Raw genomic sequence first — 26,568 nt, forward strand, 5'->3', positions numbered from 1 at the left:
AGGGTTGTTAGAGGGGGAAAGAGGGCAGAAATAGGTATGGGGGAGACTGGAGAGAAGTCCAGAAGGCCAGAAGAATGAATAGAAGTATACAACAGTGTGGGGTGGGAGGCAGGGATAAACTCTCTGGAACCAGGGATTTGAGACTCTCCCAGACCCCAATGGGGATGATCTTAGCTGAAATGCCAAACAGTAGGGTGATGGGACCTAAAGAGACCACCTCCAATAGATAGACATGGCTTTTGTTTCAGCCACATGGCCACCAAACCCTCTTCAATATAGATCCAGAATTATTCATGTTTCAGAAAATGCACGGACAAAATTGGAATAGAGACAGAAGGAAAGACCATCCAGAGATTGACACAATTTTGGATTCACCCTATACACAGGCACCAAATACTAATACTAATACTACTAATGCTATGTTGTGCTTACAGATAGGAATCTAGCATGGCTGTACTCTGAGAGACTCTACCAGCAGTTGAATGAGACAGGTGCCGATACAACCAAGCACTGAACTGAGGTCAGGGACTCCTATGGAAAAGAGTTAGATGAAGAACTGAAGGAACTAAAGGAGATTGCAATCCCATAGGAAGACACATATCAACTATTCTGGACCCTCTTGTGCTCCCAGAGCCTAAGCCACCAAATAAACAGCATATATGGAGAGAGATGAAGAGAGACAAACAAGAAGCTACAGAGAGAGCAGAAAGATTAGGCAGGATTCTCCTTATCATGAGATGGAAAAGTTTCTTTTTTTGAAGGGGGGGAAAGGTTGTTTGCTTTTTTGTTTTGTTGTTGTTGTTCTTGTTATTGTTGTTTTATTTTTTATACTTGCTTTAACGGTAAGGCAAGTTTAATCATACTAAGGAGAAAAATTTTTTTCTTACAGACTTGGGTTTAGTTAATTTAACAATAAACAGATAAAATATTTTTTTAAATTATTAAATGAAGGTTAAAATTTATTTTTCATGCAGAGTGAGTGTGTTCTCTGCACTGGTGCTTGGTTTTTGCTTCATATGCATATGTATAGGTGTGCCTGTGTAAGGTTATAAATTGACTATCCTGATTCTTGGGAACAAAAAATAAGTATCTGATAATGAGTATATATATATGAATTATGTGTGTCTATGGATATTATGTGTGTAAAAGTTTTTCTTTCTGCAGCAAGTGAGCATGACTCTTTTCTCCTGGTTCAATAAAAGTTTATGGCTCCAATCATCCCTTCTTCCTGACAAGTGAGGGTCAAGATTTCTGGGAAAGAGAATAAAAATAGAGCCTTAGCAATTAATCCTAGATTTCATCCCCTACTGTTTTATGATGAGATGATAAGCACTAGAGAATCTGCAGATTCTGCCACCAAAGGAACTCAAATAGGACAGCCAGCTACTGCTGCAAAGTAACTTAGACTCAAGAGAGGTAAACCCTATTGTTATATCAAAGGACAACAATAATTTCTTGCAAGACCAAATCTTGCCCACAGAAATGTTCTTTCCTCTAGGCTTCCTTAAAGAAAAGACCAGAACTCCAGAGGTGGCCTTCAACATCTCCACAGGGGAATCTTGAATGGCCAAGAAGCACTTTAAGAAATGTCCAATGTCCTTAGATATCAGGAAAATACAAATCATCATGACTCTGACATTCCATCTTATACCCACAGAATAGCTAAGATCAAAATCTCAAGTGACAGTACATGCTATTGAGGATGAGGAAGAAGGGAAACAGTCCTTCATTGCTAGAGAAAATTCAAGCTTGTCCAACTACTTTGGAAATCAATTTGTTATTTTCTTATAAAATTGGATATTGGTCTACCTCAAGACCCAAGTATACCACTATTGGGAATATGCCAAATGATGTCTTAGATTACCACAGAGATCCTTATTTAACTGTGTTCATAGCACCTTTATTCACATTCAGCAGAAATTCTAAACAACCTAGATGTCCCTCAACTGAAGAATGAATACAGAAGATCTATTATATCTACCCAGTGAAATATTATTCAGCTCTTAAAAACAAAGATATCATAAAATGTGCAGACAAATTAGTGGAACTTGAGAATAACATCCTGAGTGAGGTAAGTCATTCTTGCCCCTATAGGTGTTCTTTCCTTTAGGCTAATTTAAAATAAGGACCAGAATGAATTTTGAATAGCTGAGGAGCACTTAAATTATCCAGATAAACCTATATAATAAGTACGTATGGATAGGTGGACATTGGCCATAAAGTGTGGCATAATCTAGCTACAAACTAGAGACACACAAAAACTGGACCCAAAAATGAAGGCCCAAAGGAGAATCTGTGAATCTCATTCAGAAGTGGAAACAAAACAGTCATCAGAGTTGGATAGAGAGAGGCAACTGGGTGGGAGAGTGGATGAACATATATATGGGGATGGAAGTCATGTGTGGGGGCAGAGGACATGAGAAGGCTGTGAGTGAGCATGAAATCTGGTGGTGGGGTATCTTTGGGACCAGCTGGAGATCAGGGATGGGGCAGCTATGGGGTGTCTACTGGGGTGACCCTAGCTGATATTCCTATCTTCAGGAGATCTAAAGAATGAAATGGCCATGTTCTGTAGTCAGGCAGGACTTCCAGTGTTGGGAGAGGGACATCAATCCACCCACAAAACCTTCAACCCCAAAATTTTCCTGTCTACAAGATGTACAAGTATAAAGATGGAACAGTGACTGATGTAATGGACAACCAATGACTGGTTGAACAAGGGGTCCATCCCATAACAGACAGACCCTAACCTTTGCCAGTGTTAATGATGCTGTGCTATGCTTGCACACAGGAACATCTCATAACTGTCTCATGATAGATTTCATCCAGCATGGGATGGAAATAGATGAAGAGACCCATAGCCAAAATTATGTATTGCTGGGAATGTCTTCTGAAACAGAGACAGAACTGAGCTAGCTGGAGGCATCAAGTACCCCAAAAGAAGAACTATAGAGCCAGCAAATTTGGCTCATGGTTCTATCTCTGAACTGAACCATCAACCAAATAGCATTTGCATATTTGTAGCTGATATACAGCTTGGTCTTCCTATAGGTCTTCTTATAATTTGGACTGCTGCTGTTGTCCAGGCTGGCCTCGAACTCGTGATCCTCCTGCCTCTGCCTCCTTCAGCCAATCCTACTGGTATGTGCCACCACAACTGGCATAGTGCTGTTTCTTACTCCATTGCTTGTCATTGGATCCTATTCCCTAACTGGTCTGACTGGTTGGATCTCAGTGGGAGAGGAGGTGCTTAGTCCTGCTGGGACTAGATGTCCCAGTCTGGGGTGGTACCAAATGAAAACTTTGCATTTTATGAGTAGAAGGAGAGGATATAGTGGGGGAAGGGAATTGTAAGGTGGGACATGGAGGACAGGAGAAGAGGGGCTGAGGTTAGGATGTAATGTGAATAAAATAAATTATGATATTAAGGTCCAATTCTTCCTCCCAGCACTATGCTTCCAGAAATATGACTCAGACTCAAAATATATTTACAAATTACCTTGACTATTTAGCTAGGCTCTTCTCTGAGTAGATTTAAAACTTAACTCATTTATTTTAACCTACTCTCTGTACATGGCTGATTATCTGAGCTCAGGTACCACGGTTTTTTTCCTCACATCTTCCTAGGCTACTTTACTGTGCCTAGCTCTATCCCAGAATCCTGTTTCCTAACAGATCTCTATTTTCTACCTAAGCCATAGTCCATAGACTTTTAAATTGACAGGTGATACATCCATACAATAGACAAGATATTCTCTCTATAAGAGTGACTTCCTTCAGAGCAGAAGTTCTGGCATCTTTCCTCTTAAAGTGGTAAGCATAGAAGCAGACACACAGTGGGTGCTCAGTAGAAACCAGTGGACATCACAACAATATCACCAAAATAAGTTGAATAAAATGAGAAAATATCTAAATTATAAAAAATGAATTTAATAAAGCAAATATTCTTAAAGAAAAAGGAACTGAAATGCTGGGCATGAAAATTATAATTATTCAAAAATTCAAGGACTCAGTGGAAGGAGTTACACTTTCTTTTCTTTTTTACTTTCCATATTTTATTCCCTTCACCACCCATATCCACCGTCTCACTCACTGTTCCACATCCCTTACCTCCTCCCCACACACCTGTCTTGACACAGATGTTCCCATCCTTCACCCCACTTGACCTCTAAATTTCCTGAGGCCTCTAGTCTCTTGAGGGTTAGGTGCATCATCTCTGAATGAACACAGACCTAGCAGTCCTCTCCTATGTTGGGAGCTGTATATGCTGTCTCTTTGGTGTTCTAGTGTTAGAGATATCTCGGGGGTTCAGATTAATTGAGACTGTTGGTCCTCCTACAGTATCAGACTTCTCTTCAGTTCCTTTCAGCCTTCCCTATTCAACAACAGAGGTCAGCTGCTTCTTTCCAATGGCTGGGTAGAAATATCTGCGTCTGACTCTTTCAGCTGCTTGTTGGGTCTTTTGAAGGGCAGTCATGATAGGTCCATTTTTTGTGAGTGCACCATAGCCTCAGTAACAGTCTCAGGCCTTGGGATCTCCCCTGGTCCCTTCAACAGAGGAATGGATGCAGAATATGTGCTACAATGGAGTACTACTCAGCTCTTAATAACAATGAATTTATGAAATTCTTAGGCAAATGGATAGAACTAGAAAATATCATCCTGAGTGAGGTAACCCAATCACAAAAGAACACATGTGGTATGCACTCACTGATATGTGGATATTAGCCCAAAACCTCCAAATAACCAGAATGAAATTCACAGACCATGTGAAGCTCAATAAGAAGGAAGACCAAAGTGTGGGTGCTTTGGTACTTAGAAGGAGAACAAAATATTCATAGCAGAAAATATGGAGATAAAGTGTAGAGCAGAGACTAAAGAAAAGGCTACCTAGAGACTGTCCACCTGAGGATTCATCCCATATACAGTAACCAAACCCAAATACTATTGTGAATGTCAAGATTTACTTGCTATAAGGAGCCTGATATGGCTGTCTCCTGAGAGGCCCTGCTAGAGCCTTACAAATACAGAGGCTGATGTTAGTAACCAATCATTGTACTTAGCGCATGGCCCTTAATAGAGGAGTTAGAGAATAGACTGAACGAATTGAAGGGGTTTGCAACCCCATAGATAGGAAGAACAACAATATCAATATCAACCAATGAGAACCCCAGAACTTCCAGGGACTAAGCCATCAACAAAGAAGCACTCATGGATCCAGCTGCATATGTAGCAGAGGATGGCCTTGTCATGAACCAATGGAAGGAGAGGTTGATAGATGCCCCAGTGTAGGGGGATAGAAGGCAGGGTAGTGGGAGTGGGTGTGTGTGTAGAAGAACACCCTCATAGAATCAGGGGAAGGGAGGATGTGATAGGATGTTTCCAGGAGGGAAACTGGGAAAGGAGATAGCATTTGAAATGTAAATAAAGAAAATATCCAATTTAAAAAAGTGAACAGGCTGGGCGGTGGTAGTGCATGCCTTTAATCCCAGCACTTGGGAGGCAGAGGCAGGTGGATTTCTGAGTTCAAGGCCAGCCTGGTCTACAAAAAAGAAAATATCCTTTTTTCAGACATGCCTTGTCTATACTATCCATAAGAAATGAAATAGGTAAATGAAAAACAGTCTTTTGGAGTGTGTGTGTGTGTGTATATGATTTTAAATATGAGTGTTTGATTGAATAATATGCATGTTCCAGAAATTCATTACAAGGACATTCACATCTACAGATTACAACCAGGTTTGAGATATATGTATCTGTTTTGATTTTATTCCTTATTTCCAGTGACATTTATGATCACTGAGTGAACAGTTCAGGTACTAGTATCATTAACAAATGTTTGGCATTGTTCATTTATAAAAATATTTCCCATTAGTACAAGCCCTTTCTTAACCATGACAATAAAAGCTGTTTTTCAAACATTGAGTAATGAGCATTTTTATAATTTGACAAGAAATAGCATGATTTAATAAACCTCACTGGAAACAAAGACTCAATCAATTATCCCTGTGACACTTAATCTGACATCAGAAATCAGCCAAGTTTGATCTCAATACAGAGATCTTTTAAGTTTTAAGGCAAAAAGAAAGTTTGAAAAACTTTTTATGGAAGGGTGAAGGGCTGAGCTACCAGGATACAAAACAATAGCTTCAGAATATTAAGCCTCTCTCTCTACCTGCTCATGAGGGTGAACTTATACTTAGTGCATACTGTGAGTCTCCTACTGGTCTTCAGCATTGCTACAGAAAGTTTATGTCTGGGCTCACACTTAAGTTCCCTTGCTGTGGTATTTCCTGGAACAGTAGTACATGGCTGTGTCCTCAGCAATCACAGAGCTCAGCTGGATAGAGGATTTGTTCAGTGAAGTATCTCTGGAGAGGGTGCGGCAGGTTTTGAAAGATGGATTGTAGTAAGGTGAACCTTCATAATGTATGCATTCCATCCATCTTAACCCCTTTCCTGGGGACTGATGGATCCAGTGTCAGCAATAAGCCCTTGTTGAGATGGAGAATCCAGAGATTATGCAGGTGAGGGACTGTGCTGTGATGGCTTGATGACAGCAGGTCCGACTCCTTAAGCTGAATCTGGGACAGAATACCTGAAAACAGAGTTGTTGTCTCTGGGGGTCCGGCCAGCGGGCCCACACTCTGTAGGTGCTCTCAGACTGGAGATTTATTGAGAACCTGTTGAAATAAGAGGGTGGGAGAGACACAAAGAAAAGGACACCAAGTAAGCTTTATCACAGTGTGTCTTTACTTGGAAAAACCGGGTATATATAGTAAGGCAAAAAACAAAATCAAGGGAAAACTAAAACCAGCAATCTAACATAAACAAGAGACAGGAGGAAGGAACTTCAAAGGCAATTCCGACAGAGGTGAGTTAGTTGTCAGCAGTCTTTGATCTATGCCAGTCAGGGATTCGCTCCACAGGTGGCATCTGCAGTCTTGGGTCTGTGGCACTCTTTCTCTTTCGAAACTCTCTGGGCTAAGGGGAGGAAGTCCACAGTTGTCTGTCAGTAACCTGGAGTTATAAGCCCCCAAAGAACTCATGTGTGACATAGGAGACCCAGTTAGTGACCCAGCTCACTTTGCAGAGCTGCTGCCAAGCACAGGAGAAACCTTAGTAGTCTCATCTTCTAGATAACAACCCTGCCTTCCCCAGAGACACCAGCCTTGTCTGGGCAGAGGCTTCTGAGCAACCATAGGAATAAGAGTCCTTTAAATCTAGAGCCTGAAGATTAATTTGCATGTAGAGTATTATTTTCAAATTCTCAGAGAAATACTAAGGTAAGGCTGCCTTTGTCCTTCTGTACCCTGTGAGGTATGTCTCCTCTTGTCCTCCTCTAAATGTCAAGAGCTGGACATGTGCTGCCTATCAGATAAACAAAACCCAGAATTAAATGTTTGCACTGTGGTGTATTCAGATAGAAGACACATTGGCAAGTCTAAAATCTTCTTTCCCAGGTCTTTTCTCATGATTAATTTTGCAAAGAACCAAAACAAATTCAGAAAGATGCTTCCAGGTTCATTCTTTACCCTCTCTTTTTCTTGGACTTGTTTTTGAGAGTCTACCCTTCCCCTCAGTGGTGACATTGCAACACCCAGGCCATTAACTCTTGTATTTCTTTTGAACTACAAGTCTAGATGACAGCTGAATTTATGGTTAAATTGGATCAAACTAACATTTAGTGGTGTCAGTGTGTTGTGGAGATTCTTTTTTACAGAATAAAGTATTATCTTATAATAAAGATTATGACATTTCCTTATCAGTAAAAGGCAGATGCCATTCCTGAGTCAGCTATTCCTTCAAGTTCCTTCTGTCATATCTATACTCAACCCAATCTTCCCTGACCTGTTCGGGCTCTGGATCTTGCCCCTGACCCCAGTGCTGTTTATACTACCTCTCCTGAATTCTCTTCTTGTTTCCTGTCCTTGGATGTGATGTATGTCCCCTGGGAATTTGTTAAATTTGTTATGTATGGACTTCACTGTACTCTTAGAATCTAGAGACCCAAAGTATGTCTGCACCAGATCTATCAAAGATGAAATAAACTGTTGTCTGTCTCATCCCTTACTTAAACAATTGTAAGCCTTTGGTCAGAGAAATGTGCAATCTATGTACAATGTTCCATTCCCCAGAGGACAATGTGCACCAAATAAATGGTCATCATATAAAAATCTCAAATTCTGCTCTTGTTTTTCATATGTGATTCCTGGATATAAACTCAACTCATAAATTTTGGAAATTCCCTCATTATTGGTAGAATAATAAACTCTATAACACTCAACTTAGACACATGGTGGATGCATCCCCTCCCCTCAAACCAAGAGTAGAATCGTATAGTTTAACCCTGTGTGCATAAGTGCTTTTGTTCTAAGACATCATGTTACAATGATCTGTCAACATGTGTTGGACTCCTAGGTGGGGATAATATATCCTCAGTACATGGAAAGTATTATAAATCTTTTTAGGCAATATTTTGTTAATAAGATTGACAAACACAATAGCTGGATAAATATTAAATTGTGTAAATATACATTACTTCATTATTTATAGATCATTGGATAAACATATATGCTATTTCTATTTTCTGCCTATACTGAAAAGCACAAAATGACTATAGAATAACAATTATCTCTATGGTGGGGCATATAGTCTTTTTGGTATATGTCAAAGTGTAGTATAGCTAGATCATAGTGGATCTATTTCCAGATTTCTGAGTCACTTTCACACTGAGTTCCATACTGTTTGCTCTTACAAGCAGAAAGTAAGTGTTCTTCTTCCTCCATATCCATTTCAATTATTGCCATTTTACTTATTTTTCCAATATTATCTATTCTTTTTAATTATGTTTTTATATTAAACAAGTTTAACTTTATATTTTAATCATGTACTTACTCAAGTCCTTCCAGATCCGCTCCCTATCTTTTACACATCAAACTTCATATTCTTTCACAAAAAAACAAAACAAAAACAAAAAACAAGCAATAAATACTACAACAAATCTCTTAAAAAAGAAATAGAAAAAAGAAAACCATGCACTTCAAGCAAACAAACAAACAAAATTACCAAAATTTAAAAAAAAAAAGTATCCAAAATTTGGATGACAGAATATCATTAACAGTGTCAGAGATTGATGCTAGCCCAAGGCATGAACTGAGGTTGGGCCAGTAATTGGTTGGTCATTCCTTCAGTCTCTGACCCACTTTTGTTCCCACATTGCTTTTTGACAGAACAGTTTTTATGTCAAAGTTTTTCTGGATGGGTTGGTGTTCTTATCCCTCTATTTGGAGTGCTGCCTGGCTACAAGGGTTGGCCTCTTCAGATTCCATACCAACAGTTATGTGCTTAGGATAAACTCATCTGTCTTGGCTTCTGAGAACCTCCTCCATCGAAGATCTCTTGAGCTTCTTAGATATTTCCCCAAAAGTGCTACTCCTGTCAGCTGCACATTTCCATGATGTCTCCTGTCAGCTGCATATTTCCATGACGTCTCCTGGCCCTGTCTCTCCCCAAACCTGATCCTGACCCCTCCTATTCCCTTCTTAATCCCCCCTCCCACCCAATTACATTTCTACCTTTGCCTCCTGTGGAAGGAACTAGAAAATATCATCCTGAGTGAGGTAACCCAGACCCAAAAGGGCATTTATATTATGTACTCACTGATAAGTGGATATTATCCACAAAGCATATGATATCCATGATAAACCCTACAGGCTCAAAGAAGCTAAATAAGAAGGAAAGCCCAGGCAATGATACTTGAATCTCACTTAGAAGAAAGAGTATAAACAAATTATCTCTTTATTTCTTAATGGTATTCTGGTCTTCCAGTTTCCCACCATTATCTTTGCCTTGAGTATTCAACCTATGTTCATTCCAAATTAACAATTTTTAGTTCATGCTCCCAAAGGTTTTTTTCACAATTTGTCATACCTAGGTTAATTCTATAGTAGCAAATGGACCGACTTTCTGAGATCAACTTCTGGTGCCATTTATTTATTTATTTATTTATTTATTTATTTATTTATTTATTTTGCAAGATGCAGTTATTCTGTATACCTCTGGTTTTCTATGTACTCACTATGGCAAACAAGCTGGCCTCAAACTCAGAGATTTGGTGGTATACATGTTGGGTTCCTGCTTTTGTTCTTTGTCCTTTGTTTACTCCATGAAGGTATCTAGGCATAGTTACAAACCAGGCTGGAAGAATGAAGTAGAGTCTCCCTATCTGGCTAGGAATGAGAACTGAGGAGGGAAGGGGAGAGAAGAAAATTCTCCAGGGATTTTAGTGTTTCAACTCTTTTAGAAAGTACTCAATTAAACAGCTCTCTTAAATGATCTTCAATAAAATAGCATGTGCACATACAATTTATTCACTGTGAAAAAAGGCTATAAATGAGCCTTGGAGAGTAGGAACGAGTTGTCATGGTAAATATAAACTGTTGGCTAGAATTTAAAGTACTGTGAATGAACCTCTGATTTCTATGCCATTTCTAATTCTGAGTGAGATTCAAGCATTATCTTTTGGGCCATCATTGTTACTTGGTTTCCTTGGGTCTGTGGATCCCAGCATTTTTATCCTGTAATTTATGGCTAATGTCCATTTTAAATGAATACATACCATGCATGTCCTTTTTATTCTGTGTTACTCAAGTCAGGATATTTTATTGTTCTATGCACTAGTCTGTACATCTTAGGATGTTCTCATTTTTAATAACTGAATAGTAATCTGTTATGTAAATGAACCTCATTTCTTTCATCCGTTCCTCTGTTGAGGGACATTTGGGTTGTTTCTACTTTCTGGGTATTAAATATAAAGCTGCTGTAAGCATAGCTGAGCAAGCGTCTTTGTGGTATGATGGAGCATCATTTGGGTATATTCCCAGTAGTGGTATAGGTGGTATATCTGAGTTTTGGGAGAAAACTATTGTTAATTTTTTGAGAATCTGCCAAATGAGTTCCAGACTTGTCACAAAGTTTTTGCATTCTCACCACCAAGGGGGAAGCATTATCTTTGTTCCACATCCCTGATATCATGTGTTGATATTAATTTATTGTTCTTAGTCATTCTTATAGATGTAAGATGAAATCTAAGAATCATTTTGATAGGCATTTCCCTTATGAGTAATGGAAGTTGAATATTTCTTTAACTGTTTTTCAATCACTAGAAATTCTTCTCTGGAGTATTCTGTTTAGCTCTGTGCCCCAGTTTTAGTAGGATTATTTGATTGGCTGGTGTTTAACTTCTTGAGTTATTTATATATTTTGGATGAGTGAATAGGGTGGAATAGAGGATAGGAAAGGGAATGGGGCAAGGAGATTCATATGTAGGAATTGTGGCAGAGGAGAGCATCTCTAGGATGTGTCAGAGACTCGAGACAGGAGAAGCTCCAAGGAGTTGATGGTGGTGACTTTAGATGGGACTCCTAGCAGTCGGAGATATGGAACCTGAAGTATCCACTTCCCATAGCCAGAAAGGAATTACAGTGTGGAGATAAAGACATCAACATACCCACAAAACTTTCCACCCCAAATGTGTTCTGCCTACAAGATATGCAGGGACAAAGGTGGATCAGAGACTGAGAAAAAGTCCAAAGATGAATGACCAAAGTTGAGACCCACTCCATGGGCCAGAATCAAATCCTGACACTATTAATGATATTCAGCTATGATTGAAAACAGGAACCTAGCATTACTGTCCTTTGAGAGGCTCTAGCCAGAAACTTATGAAACAGATAGATATCCTCAGTCAAACATTAGACAACACTTAGAGATTCTTGTGGGAGAGTTGGGAGATGAATTGAAGGAACCAAGGGTGATTAATGCTATACAAGAAGACCAAAAAAGTCAACTAACCTGGCCACTTTGGGTTTCCAGAAACTGAACCAACAACCAAAGAGAAAACAGTGGCAATACCTCACCCCTCACATATGTAACAGATGTTTAGTTTGGTCTTCATTTAAGTCCCCAACAACTGGACCAATTGCTGTCCTGACTCTGTTGCTTGTGTGAGGATCCCACTCTTTTAAGAGAGCCATTTTGTCTGGCCTCAGTGGGAAAGGAAATGCCTAGTACTGTAGTATCTTGATGTGCCAGGGTGGGTTGAAGAGCAAGGTGGCATTTCCCTTCTCAAAGAAAGAGGGAGGAGGAGGGAGGAGGGACTGTGCAAGGAGAAGGCTAGGGAGCTGTGTTTATGATGTGAAGCAGTGAATAAAGAAAGAAAGAGAGAAAGAATGAAAGAAAGGAAGGAAGGAAGGAAGGAAGGAAGGAAGGAAGGAAGGAAGGAAGGAAGGAAAAAAAGTAAGGAAATATGTAAGTATGTGGATGCCTCATTTGTATCGAGAGTCAGTCCAGGTTATTATTCCTTGGATTTTATTGGGAAAAAGAAAGTTGAAATTATAGGTTTTCCAAGGTCTTCAGGAACTTCGTCAGGTAGAGGACACTGGGGGTTTTTCCCTTAGAGGTCACAGAAGGGGAAACCTTGATTGAAATTTTGAGTTCTACATTTTAATCTGAGCTTTGAGAAGCTCTCCAGACATGGTAGATTTTGACCTTGAATAGCAGGGCTTCTCAACAGATTAATTTGATCCTTCCGTAAATACCTCCTGAGTTCTAGGGCTAAAGGTATGTGCTCCTGCACCCAGTTTGCTAATTACTTTCTAGTGTCTGTGGTAAAACACTCTGAAAAGTATTATGTAAAGAAAGAAAGGTTTATTTCAGCTACAGTGTGAGACACACTTAATCATGCTGGATTAATCCATTGTGGCAGGTTATTGAAATACCTGGTCAATTTCCTCAATGCAAGGATGTTGGTGTTTTTCTGGCATTCTTCATTTTTTTTTTCATTCCAGGACCATCACAGGGAAAACTGCTGTGTTCTTTTAGGGAAGCCTTCCCACTTTGTTATCCTAATCATTGTAATTACTCAGAATATTCTCAGATGTTCCTTTCCTAAGTGATCCTAAGTTGAAAACCACTATACTCCAACACAAATTTCCAAAATTAAATGTATAAGATGACTTGTAAATTTTTATATTTGCACAAAATCCTACCCAGGTTTTCCAAGCAGAATTTTGCTATTAACTATTATAATATGTTATAAAATATGTTATATAATATATTATATAATGTTATAATTATATAACATATAATTATATAATATATATAATAATATATATGTTAATATAATATATTATAAAAAGCTGGAAGAGTCATTCTAATATCAAATAAAATCGACTTTCACCCTAAAGTGATCAAAAATATAAAGAGGGACACTTCATATTCATCAAAGTTATGATCTAACAAAAAAAATGAATTCTCAATTCTGAACCTCTATGATCCAAATCAAACGGCATCTACATTCATAAAAGAAACTTTACTAAAACTCAAAGCACACATTACACAGCACACAATAGTAGTGGGAGATTTCAACACCCCACTTTCTGTAATGGATAGATCATGGAAACAGAAACTAAACAAGGACACCGTGAAACTAACAGAAGTTATGAAACAGTTGGATTTAACAGATATCTATAGAACATTCTATCCTAAAACAAAAAGATAAACTTTCTTCTCAGACTAGGATATGTTCCACAGCAACTGCTAGAAGACTGTGGTGGTTCAATCTATTAGCTATTGTAAACAATCCTGCATCAAGCATGGGAATTCAGGGTTACATGCACATCTGAGAGAAGTGAAGAAGCTCAGAGGATCATTTTTCTCTAGCACCATGAGACCTGGATTAAATTCATCACCAATGTCTATGAAGAGTTGAAAGTATAACCTATTCCATCTGGGAAAACATTCATATTTTATTTCACACAAATGGCCCCATTTCTATCATCTTGTCAGAAAAATAACACTGAAGTTTCTTTGTATGCCAAAAGAAGTTAGAATGAGGTCAGAGACCCAATTTAGTCTCTTTACACTCAAGCCAAAGTTAAGTCTCTTGGCTTCATGTGTGTTGACCACCCCCATGCTGGCCTCATGTTTCTCTGCAAATGTTTGTATTTGGGCACACACAGAAGTCCTTTCACTGTGTCTTTTGTGCCAAAATTGGTGGTGATATAGTTCAGTTGAGTTAAGAATTGGGCTTTGAACATGCCCCTATTGATGGAGATGTGGTCTTTGAGTTTGTGCTGTGTACCATCTACCATATTTACATACCTTAGCGACTACACCATCTTTCTATAGCTCTGATGGATCCAGGTATAGACGTATTTATTGGTGGTGGAGTAGCCAGGAATAGTGCAGGTATAATACAGTGACTGTGAAGCTTCATCTGTTCAGGACCTGACTCCTAAAGCTCCACCTGGAACAACAGATGGGAAGAGAAGGAAAAATCACCATTTAGATAAGAACAAATGAAACAATATGCTCATCCATGTTATTCTCTGAAAGTCATGAAACAGTTACCACAGGTAGCAGCTACTAGAGGCTCATACTTGCTCTAATGTTATATGCTTGGGCTTAGTGTGGTTTGAGTGCCCCCTGGTGGTGGTGATTTCCCCTCAAGAAAGGTTTGGGAAGTTTCATCACTGTGTCCTGAATGAGGAAGCTGTCCAAGTGTGCTTCTATATTGTTGGTTTCTGACACACCTTCCTATGTATTTCCTTTTACTCCAAAGTAACAATACAATCCTCCTTAGCCAATCATGATCTTGGTCTTGTCTTCTCAGAGCTGATTTCAGTTCTTCTCTGCTTTTTCTACCATGACACAGTTCATGCTCCACAGGAACCTGTTCAGTAATTACTTTCTGGTTTTCAGGAATCATATGACTTCCACATTTTCTTAGACAATTTGAGACTCAAGGGTCATCTGTTCCAGTGCCATTATAGACTAAATAATGTGATCTTTTTTCATATTTTACTTAATATTTTTCCAAATTATTACAAATAAACTTTATCTCTGTCAGATTCCTACAAAGCTATTGTGTATCAAATAAATACCTTATCTTTGCCATTTTAGTTTCAGCTTGTCCTCATCGTGTTATTCTTGAATGCAAGCTCTTCTGCTAAGAACAAATCTCTATTATTTTGAAAATGATAAAGATTCAAATCTGAACCTATTTCAGCAGTGAGATGTAATGCCTCATGGCATCACCATGAAGCATGACTGGATGCTGACAAGTACATTCTTGTGCAAACACATACTGGGAATTCATGACTTACATGGGTGAAATAGTATGAGTTATAATAAATTTCAGTATTATAAAGCCCCATATTTTCTAAGGTCTACATAAAAAAATTATTGGAAAATAAGCAACTGCTCAAAAATATTTGAAACTGTTCTAATTTATTTAGTTTTGTGTAAATAAGAATAGTTTAGTAGCATTTGGTAATTAAGAAAAGATTAGTATTTGGTAACACTGGGTAAAATGCATCTCCAGCATTTTCAGCATGGTTCACACTGGTCAAGAGTGAAGTCAGGAACACACTCTCTGTGTAGTTTTGACCCTTAGATAGCTTCACAGAAACAGTTAGAAACCTAAAGAATCATTCAGGCACAAGTTCCTGTCCCACAGCTTTTATCACCCTGGATCATTCCACAGTAGGATAAAACTAAATGTTGTCCTTGAAAGCTCTTCTTCAGAGCCTTTACTGAGAAATAGAGCCTCCATTCAGTTTCTGTAACCATGAGAAGAATACTGGATGCCCCTGTTACTCTTTGTATATCCAGGGGCATCGCATATTCCATTCTACCCAAGAACCATGTTTTGTCTTTGCTATCCCTTATCCTGCCTCTGTGAGCCTTTGGTGTGGACAAAGATGAGAACAATGACAGTGTGTGTGTGTGTGTGTGTGTGTGTGTGTGTGTGTGTGATATTTTAGCTGTATTTCTAGGAGTAACATATAAATAGGCAAATATCCATTCTGATTACATATATTGTTATTAAGAGTTTTTGTCTTTTTGTCAGTATTTCCCAGCCTCAGGCCATGCTAACTTTTAGGGACAGATAGTTAATTGTGTGAGTATCTAGTATTGTCAGATATCTGTTGCCATTTATGATCTCCAAAATCTAGATGCCCATCTGTAAACATGAGAATACAGACTGTCTCAAAACATGTGCAGCAAGGCTAAATTCCTTGGGACTTGAGTGTGCCTGAGGAGCAGCCAGAGCAATGAGCAAGTGGCAAAAACATGTGAATGGCTAAGATTCAGCTGAGTATCTGCCTTACAAGCCAGCTGTTACTGTGGCCCATAGTTTAGTGGAAAATGAGGTGCGCAGTAATGGAGATGCCATTATAAAACCATGAGCTCATGTTGCTGAGGAAAGAAACAATGTAGAAAGCTGAGACCTAGGAATCAGCACAGATGAGCTTCTGATTTGGTAATACATCCTTGAAATGTTCTTCCACACTGAAAAGAAAACAAAAATGTGTTTAGACAGTAATAAAAGTAAATATTAAGTCAAATAATGTGAAGCTTCCAAAGAAAGAAGAAAGTTAGAGATTAAAGGTGAAAAAATGGAGAATACAATAGTAGAAGACACTTGGAACCTGTAAAATTATGATTCAGTTTGTCAACAATGAAATAAGTTTATGTTTGACAATTATTCCAATTTTATATACCTCTTCAAGAAAAATAAGAATGAAGTATTCATGCATAAGAAGATGGCTAGCACCTTAAATAATGGCACAGAGACATTAATATTTATTACAGTTTGCTGTTTAGCTTGGTCTACCTCCACAACAGCTCATCTAAATTAATCTGGCTAACACTAGTATTACATCCTGCCATATTGCCAGCTCTATGTCTTTCCTGATGTTCATGTCCATTCACCTCCCTGTCGCTCTAGCATACTACTGATTTCTTCTCCAAGAAACCCTCTTAAACAGGAAATTCTATCTTCCCCTTACTGCCTGGATATTGGCTGGTAGGTCTTTACTAAGCCAACCAAGTGAGGAAGGTGAATGCTAACATGAGGCCTGTGATGAGACATAGAAACAAAAATACCAAGATCCAGTTAGCTCTTTTCCAGTATACCCATCAATATATGACAATACAGAAATACCCTCACAAAACATAACCCAACAAGTGGTGACAGGTACTGGAAAAACAAAGGTTCCAATATTGAAGTGCTTTTTAGAAATGGGGAAGTAATAGTTTGTATAAAGATTAACTAAAATTAAATGTTATAAGAAATCTATTCATATCAAGGATCTTCCTATGTAAACAATGATTAGATTTAAGAGTTTATAGCTACCATTATGGCATGATATAATGAAGTGGGTATACACAGAGGAAAGCAATATGTCATATACTATGACAAGGTAAAGGATTCTCTAAAGGATTTCTTGAATGGGAAGGGGAAACTACATATTCAAACATTTTAAACACCCATAAGCTTATATTTTAGGAAAAACATAAGGTAGTTCTGAACCTCCTAAGATTTGAGGAGCATCTAATAGTTCTGAAAAGCCTCAACAGTTAAGTTTCTGTGTTGATCCTGAGCACTTTTTCCTGGAGGGTTGTGTCTGAGTTACTATTAAAGTCTTCTTCCCATGTCTCTGGCACAATAAAAGATGGAATGAAGTTTAGATTTTTAAATGATTGGCTATTGGAAGTATCCCTATTAATAATATGGATTTGAGTTTCCAATTAGATGTGCCTCCTATAATCAGTATTATAGCATTAGCATATTCTAATTCTTTCTTGAATGCTGTTACACACAGTTAATATGATAATTTGTTAGAGAAAATCATGAGAATACATTTGAGGGAAAGGGCCTGTAAGAGTTTCACCACAACAGATATAACTCATTTAGCTATACATGGGGCAGGGAATCTGAGAATAATGAAAATCATCAGGTCTCGTACACTATAAACCACATGTCCAGTTCCTTGTCCTTAGTCTCTGTGACCCTTAATTCAGAGAAAAGCCTCCAGGCATGAAAAAGTACAAGAACATAAATCATTTGATGGAGGCTCATGCAAATAGGAGATTGATGCTCACTGGTCTGGACCAGGCTTTCAGCCTGAGACTGGGACCTACTCTGAGTAAGAGAGGATCTTAAGAATATAAAAGGGAAGCAGGTCACAGGACAATTATCCCTTTCTAAAAGAATAATTCACTTTGAGTTGTTGAGAAGAAATTGTTGTGGATGGACTTGGTGCTATTCTTTTGAACCAATTACCTAATGAATAAAGGAGCCAATCACTGGGGGAGTAGGAGGGACTGTAGGGTTGGACAGAGAAAGAGAGGAAGCAGAAGAAAATTAGGTCTTTTTGGATGGGGATAGCATGAGGACAAGATGTAGCTACAAGTGTCACCTAGTTTCAATTTTGGGTATGCTAGGATTTGCCACTGGAGAATTTAGATTTAATAAAGCTTACAAGATTAGGATTCTAGTTGCTGTGCCCAACAATTAAGTTACTGTTGTTTTTGAACTAAGTTCATGTTGAGTTTTCCTTCACACAGAGTCTTGTCTGGGTTCAAGAGAGAAAGGGACAGCAGCAAAGCATGGGTTTACCTGAGCTGCACCACAAAGGATGTGGGGGATTTGAAGTACAGGGTTGGCATCGTAACTACCCACCAGTGGGAACTAGTAAGCTGGGTGGACAGATTATTGAGTTCTGAGTCAGAGTCTCCAAGAAATAAAAACAGGTTAGCCATGGCCTACCAGTGCATGGCTGGCCAGGCTGCCTGCTGGGGTAGAGGCACATGCATAGGAGCATGCTGGTTCATTTCTTTTCTTCTCACAACAGGTGGCAAACCAACCTATTGGAAAAGAATCCACTAGAAATTTAACATTTCAACATTAGCCTTCAAGTAAGAGTTTTATTTTTTAAGTGAGTAGCTGCGTAGCACTGAGACAAGTCACGTGGACCCAAGCATGGGAAATGAAATACAGAAAGCAGGCTCTGAGGTCCCCTGCTGTTGGGAGTTCAGGCTACTCTGAGACAGAGAGTTGGAGAATGGAAGTTGTCTACTTCTTGTGAAGAGATTGATTGAACTGTGAATTTATAAAATTGAGATTATTTGCTTTTAGTATAGATTTACACACATATTTAGTCCAAATCACATGGGGAATTTTGTCTGCAGTTCAGAACTAGGATAGAGAAAATTAGTCACTGACTACAGGTCAAGAGGGCAGTGAATAGGAAATAACTAATAATATCTGTGACTCCAGGCAGAGAGCTGAACAGATAGATGGTATAACAAATGGCTGCTCTAGGCAGAGAGCTGAACAGAAAGATAGTATAGAGATATATTGCTCTAATACATCTTACAGGATACTCAAATTCTCTCTAATGTGGGCTCCACTGGAATTCTGGGTTTAATTCCTGCTTTGACTAGCTGCTTCCTTATAAGCAGATACAGATACAAGTGTGAATCAATTGTTTTAAAGATAGTATAAAGACATATTGCTCTAATACGCCTCATAGGATACTCAAATACTGTTGAAGACAGGCTCCATGGGAATTCTGGGTTATTATTGTTTATGTCAAAATAGAAAAGGCCTAAGAATAGGCACATACAGTATTTTAATTTACTTCATTTGATTGTATTGTTTTAACTTTTAAAATGGGTATGATTTTGAGATTTGTGGTTATATTAATCCTCTGGAAGAAAGGTAAAAATTAAGGTTTTTCTGTTTACTGGCTCAAGGATATGCTGATTTGGGATAAAGGTTTTGGTTTTGCATTTTTAGAAAAGTTGATTAGTGTCTATACACCTTCCAGAGTAATATGGATCAGATTTGATAGGGGGAGACCCCCAGAGAGCTAGATTCCAGACAATCAAACAAAAAGGTTATCTTGATGATAGTAAAATTTTGTTTTAAGATTTGTATATTACAGAATATACAGCCTTGGTGAATCTTGAGACCTTGTTTGGAGGTTCTAGCAGGGGAGTGCAGCTACTCGTATACCCTTAACCGAAGACCAGTCCTCCTTTATTCGGGGAAGGTCGTCCTCTTCGACCGAGCATGCAGCTTCAGGAAGGATGCACATGGAGCAGTGAGGGAGGAAGGGGACACCTGCCTAGCCAGCCAGGTCAGCCGAATCAACCCTGGTGATCAATGGGGTGACAGATGTCGCAGCCAGATCACCCTCACATCCAGCCTTGGTGAGTCTTATTGTCAGAGATGCTGAACTGACCTGCTTGAACTTCTGACGTCTTGGACTTTCAGCAGGATCCAGTCAGGACACAAGCATCAGAAATTAAATCAATTGTTGGTGTGCCTTCTTAAAGCCAACTCCCCCATTTCCTCTAGCCTTCCCCCCACCTCTTCAAAATATCTCTATGCCCATATTCAGCTAGAAGAAGTTATGAAGAGTCATTGGTCCAGTTCCCTGGGCTTTGGGGCTGGAGGTGGTTATTATAGGCTGTCTTTCTAGGGAATGTTGAATTGATCGTAAATGTAACAGGGAGGAATAGCTGATATTTATTGTTAATCTATAATCTCATTTGGTAGAAGTCTTTATAATTCTGACTAAGTTGAAGTCATGAGTTCTTATTTTGGTACAGAATTTAATTTGATGCAAAAACCAAGTTTTTCATTGGCATTAATTTCATCTGTTTATACAAAAATTTTAGAAGTATAGGGCTTAGACCCAGTCCTTCTATATCTGTTATTATAAACTTATCTGAGATGTTTAAGCCTGTGAGTTAAGGGCCATATAGTAAAGTCATGGCTATGAATTTATTGTAGGGGGTTTTCAGATATTTTAATTAGAAATAGCTGAGGGAAGTTAATGGAGAACACTCCAGATTATTTTACATAGATAGTTGGTTTTCAAAAAACCCAGAAAGCCACAGAATGTGACATTAAATGTTATTTATTCACTTGCTGAGACAAGTCTGCTTCTGACAGCATTCCCTTGCTTGGATTCAAAGAAGGAATTTAGCATCAATGGAGTTGCTCCAGGGGTGGTGAGACAGCCATTAGGCAAGAATTGCCTCATTTCACCTACAGACATAATACTGTCCAGGAAAAGGACACAATTTTCTGGTTTTGACAGTTTGGTTCTGCTGAGACAGAATAGGCTAGTACTTAATTTTCTGTTTCTCTAAAATCTGTCAGATGATCCTGGGCCAGAAGGCTCAAGACAGATGAATGTTCCAACTTACTGACTTACTGGGGTTGTATAGGTAGGCAGCTGTCTCAGTTCTGGAAGATGTGTTATGCTTCCTATGTATTTTGAGTTAGTTGGTCATTCTCAGATTTCTGATGGGATTGAAAACCTACTTATAGTCTCATAGACAACCCAGGCTATTTACATTGAGACAACAGATTTAAGAGAATGGTTTCAGATGTCATACAATATAAAGCCAAGATATAAATCAAGGTAGAATCATAAGTCTTATAATTTAGGATAGATGACAATGTTCTATTTTAACGACATAAATGGTGGACTGGGTGTTAGGTCTGTCTAATTCTTTATAAATTGCAAAATGATAATAGTTGTGCTCTATATTTGAGAGAAAACTTTTGTTTGTTATTAGAAGAGAAAGAGGTAAGTGTTGTGTATGGGCCTGGTGCTGTTCTTGTGAGTCAATCCCCTAATGAATAAAGGAGCCAATCACTGGGTGAGTAGGAGGGAGTTCTATGTTGGACAAAGGAAGCGAGGGAGCAGGAGAGAGTTAAGTTTTTTGGACTGGGATAGCATAAGAACAAGATGGAGCTACGAGTGTCTCCCAATTTCAATGATGGGTCCATCAGGAGTCATCACTGAAGGATTTAGATTTAATAAGGCTTACAAGATTAGGATTTTAGTTGCTGTACCCAACTATTGAGTTACCATCATTTCTGATCTAGTTTGTGTTGTGTCTTCCTTCATGTGGTGGCTTATCCAGGTTCAAGAGAGAAAGGTACAGCAGCAAAGTGTGGGTTTGCCTGAGGTGCACCACAAAGGCCATGAGGGATTTGAAATATAGGGTTGGCCTGGTGATAACCTGCCAGTGGGAACCTAGCAAGCTGGGTGGAGAGATTGTGGGATTCTCAGTCAAAGACTCTATGAGATAAAAACAGGTAGGCTATTGACCACCAGTGCTTGACTAACCAGGCCTCTAGGGCAGAGGCACAAGCACAGGAACATGTCAGTTTGTTGTTTTTAGCATTTCCCACAACAGAGCTAGAAATACAAATACCTTCCTTCCTACCTTGGCCATGAACTCCCAGAAAAACAAGAAATGATATATCATGCTGCACAGATGTTGCTCTGTGCACATGGAGATGACCTCTTCTTTGTTCATTCACCAGGCTATGCTTTCCTCCCATGATCACTTTGCCCTGTTGAATCAGAGGCATGGCTGTCATTAGATAATCCTTAAAGCTTACTATAATAATCTGTGGATCTTGCTGACTGGTTGGATGACCATCACTTGAGTCCTTAGTTTTTTATTCATGTCAGATCTTTTGGGCTATGGGTATCAGTAGTGGATACAGGTCTTAACAGTGGAGAGGCATGTGTACAGTACAGATTCTGAGGGTCTAATCACTTTCTATGCTATGCCACGTTATTTAATAATATACATAATTTTCAGTTCTCTTCTATGACAGAGGTAAATTCTTTTCTGATACTTTTAAAAATAGTAGGTACCACTGTGAACACTTAGGTATTCATTAAATATGTTCTTTAAAAAATATAATACCAAATGATATATTTTCTTGCACAAAATATTCCTTATTTTGTAGGGAGTGACCACTAACCACTGAGACCTTGTACATCAGCCATACACACCGGACTCCAGGAAATCCCTTGTTGTCAGTTGTAAGGTAGAAATAAAGTTGTCATGATGTATGAACTATCGTATTACTCTTCGCCTCATTTCCTAAGAATCACAGCAAGTGTTTTTGTGTAAGCAGTCTAGAATGTGTTCCAACATACATATGTCTCTAAAGGTGAAGGGTGTAAGCAATCAAATGTGGGATTAATAATTTAGTGTAACAAATATTGCCATGCTGAGGTCAGCTGAGTTTCAAAACGCTCTTTTCAATATATATATATCTACATTATGTATATATATACATATACAATATATATATACATATGTATATAGTCATACATATATATGTATATATATGTATATATATACACATACATGTATATATGTGTATATATACATATATATATACACATATATATGTATGACTATATACATATGTATACATATATGTATATGTATATATATATATATATATATATATGTATACATATATATTCCTAAAACCAGAGAGATGACTCAGCTACTAATATTTTAGCTCACAATCAAAAGGACAATAGTGAGAGACATAATGAAAAATAAACATAATGGAATTTATCAAAACACACTTTTTCATGATCAGAGGGAGAAATCACCCCAAGCCTTGCTGCCGTTAGCAAGATGAGAAGCACAGTCAAAACAAATCAAAAACTAACAACAAACCAATCAAATAACTAACCAAACAAAAACACATTCTTTTCTTTCCTTGTCATTTCCAAAGTAGCATTCCTGGGCTAGGTACATACTCAATGCCTCCTGATGTTCCAGAGTTCCTCCACTGCAATCTTTTATTCTGGTCTCAAAATGAAGTTCCCTTACTGTGTCTCCTGCACAGTAATACATGCCAGTGTCTTCAGGAGTCACAGACAGAATTCAGTGGTAGGAGGAACTCATTCTTGAATGGTTTTTAAGATTCATATCGATGTAGGGAGCTTCCCTTCCCTTAATACTTGGGGAAGGTGGATACTGACTCCCTTTAGTTATTACAATGTAGGCATCATTGTCTTTGGCTTCCTATAGTTTGAATCTAGAATAAGACAATATGAGGACTGTGGATATCACAGGGAACACATCTTGGCATGACTTCACCTCCACTTCTTAGACAAGGTCCCTACTGACATTCTTCTACAACTGTGCTTTTAATGTCCCCAATCAGTACCACCTTCTCCTGGTAAGAGAGAAGTTTCCTCATTCTGTTCCACCCAGAAAAAGAATCATTTACTCTGAAGTATTGGTTATCTTAGTTGCTGAGGTATGTTTCTTATACACAGAATATTAGATACCCTTTACTCATCCACTCTGTTAGCCAGTATCTTTTTTATTGGCCAATTAAGAAAATTGATGTAGAGAGATATTCTAGCTCCTGTTATTTTTATGTTGGAGATGTTAGTGTGTGTTTTTGTTTGTTTGTGTGTGTGTGTGTGTGTGTGTGTGTGTGTGTGTGTGTGTGAGAAAGAAATACTGAGACAGAGAGACGGAGATGGATTCTCTTGTTTTTTTTTTTTTTCTGTAAAATTTTAATTCCTTGTGTTTTCTTGAATAGAGGTACCTTCCTTGTCTTAGAGTTTTCCTTTTAACATCCTCTGTAGTAATGGATTAGTGAAAAGATGTTTAAACTTTAATTGACCCGACCCGTGGGTCTCAGTAATTCAGGGGACATGAGGAGGGTCGTAACCTGAAAATAAAGAATGGGCGAGAGAGAAGACAGGACTCAAGGAAGCATTGCTTGTCAAGAGCCGTTTACTAAAAGCAGGTGCTCAAATTTAAAACAAGGTTTTGGAAGGGTAGGGGGGAGGAGAGAGTACAGTGAAGAATTACAAGATCTTCTGGGGGCCATGGGAACCCTGAGGACAACAGGTAGGGAGGAAATGGTTGGATAGGTAACGGTTTCTCAAAAGTCAAGGTACACTGATCATGCTTCTCTTAGGGCCAAGCAGGAAATTTGTGGTTGCCAGGCAGAATATTTGTCTCTGGATTCTAGTCAGGTAGAGGCAGGTCAGCCAAGTGCCATTTGGTTCCCAACATCTCCCCTCTCTGTATTTAGTAAAGGCGCTCTCTGCAACACGTTCTCGGGGTAGTTTTACAACCCTGGCCTGGGAGGGCCAAACCCTTGATTAAAGAGTTAACACGATCCCGGCCAATGAGAGGGTCTCACGGTGGACCTGAGCCTGTTAGAGGGCGGTGCTCGATCTCTTACCCGTCTCAGGGTCAGCCCCCCCACCCGAGGCTGCCCTGTCTTAGGTGGTCGAGTCTTACCAGGTCTACTGGATGTGGGGTAAAACCACAGTGGGCCGAGTACAGTTAAGGCAAGAGAGTCGCGAGGGGCAGGAGGATCTTACTAGCATTCACCAAAGGCGTCTAGGGCAAAACCAAGCTCTCCATCCAGCATCTCGTACAGCCTGGAAATGCAGCGGCTGCCCATATGGTCTTGATATGGGCTGTTGAGTAGCAGAGGCTGGAGGTGGTGGGCTTTGAACCTCGAGAGTGTTGTTGTCTGGGTTTCCGGTTTCCAGGCAATGATAGTGGATCTGCACATTCTTGGTAGCAGAGTTGACTTGCTTCTTAACAAAAGTGGTTAGACGGTTGAAGGCCCAGGGACCAAAGGAGAGGAGAAGGATCCCTATAAAGGGTCCCAGGAGGCTGGGCAAGAGGGTGGTAAGCCAAGTGGGGACAGAGAACCAATTTTGATACCAGGCCTCCTGTTTTTCTCGAGCCCTTTGGCGCTCCTCTAGGGCCTTGGTGACTTTGTCAAGGCTTCTTTGAGCAAGGCCTGTTTTATTGACATAAAAGCAGCATTCTTCTTTGAGAGCTGCACACAGTCTCCCTTCCTTGAGGAACAGGAGATCTAGGCCCCTACGATTTTGAAGGACCACCTCAGCAAGGGAATCAAGAGAGCTCTTAATATCTTTGATTCCATCCTTCAGGTTAGTGATATCTTTATCAATAAGATACTGGAGTTCAGCAAAGCCTTGCCTTGAGGTTACAAGGGAGGCAATGCCAGTGCCTGCACCTATCGCGCTAATGCCCAATAAGGTGGCAATAGTGATGGCGGTGATAGGCTCATGCTTATTTCTAGAATGGATGGATACTCCTTTTTCAATAAAATTTAAAAATTCTTCTGGCTTATGGATAGTAAAGCGGGGAAGAAGAACAACAATAACACACCAATCTTTGCTTTTTACAAACAGAGGGGTGTAAATAAATGGTAGCAGGCCAAGGGAGCAAGCAAAATACGTGCCATTTGGGGCTAAAACATACCGATAAGTAAGATTTAAAACAAGAGTCTGATTACAGATGTCCCAGAGGGCACGGGGAGGCAAAATTACAGGTCCTCGGAGACATGTGCCGATGCCAGAAACAGATTGTAAGGTGATGCCTACCTCTGGTCCTGTGGCTGAAGCTGCATAGGAGGTCTGATTGGTGAGGGTTGGGAGAGCAAAAAGGGTAATACCCTCATAAAAGGGAGGCATAGGAGAAAAGCATATCCAGCATTCTGGGTATCCAGAGGAATTCTAATCTTTGATAGTTTGTATAGAGGCGTTGACAAGATCAAGAATAAGTTCTGCAATGCTGGGAGGTCCCATGGGAATAGTAGGTAAATAAAGGGAGGGAGGAGAGGGAATGTGAGTGGCTGAGGAGGGTGTAGTGGGCCTGGGTCGTAGTGGCCGTGGGCGTGCTCCTGCAGGGTTATGGAGTGCGATATTAGGGCCAGCAGCTGCAAGATTTCTATTGGGGATTTCTTTAGGAAGTTTAATCTTAAAGGTAAGACCGAAGTCGTATTTATTCTTAGAGACTCGTAGGCCCCATTCAAACCCACGGCCCATCCAATCTAAGTTCTTGGCCGCGTCTGTGAATGAA

At 39.2% G+C, this 26,568-nt stretch overlaps 3 gene segments (V, D, J or C); all 3 read right to left on the minus strand.

Annotated features, from left to right (window-relative positions):
• LOC116080189 overlaps positions 1 to 26,568 on the minus strand; it is a 1,139,691-nt gene that overhangs the window by 590,225 nt on the left and 522,898 nt on the right.
• LOC116080190 overlaps positions 1 to 26,568 on the minus strand; it is a 607,419-nt gene that overhangs the window by 496,842 nt on the left and 84,009 nt on the right. Inside the window, 1 exon segment of the C gene segment in view lies at positions 9,551 to 9,555. Coding sequence covers positions 9,551 to 9,555 — 5 coding nt within the window.
• Positions 1 to 26,568, minus strand: part of LOC116080186 — a 1,015,034-nt gene that overhangs the window by 486,306 nt on the left and 502,160 nt on the right.

This window comes from Mastomys coucha, unplaced genomic scaffold (genome assembly GCF_008632895.1).
Source record: "Mastomys coucha isolate ucsf_1 unplaced genomic scaffold, UCSF_Mcou_1 pScaffold6, whole genome shotgun sequence".
Classification (NCBI taxonomy): Eukaryota; Metazoa; Chordata; class Mammalia; order Rodentia; family Muridae; genus Mastomys; species Mastomys coucha.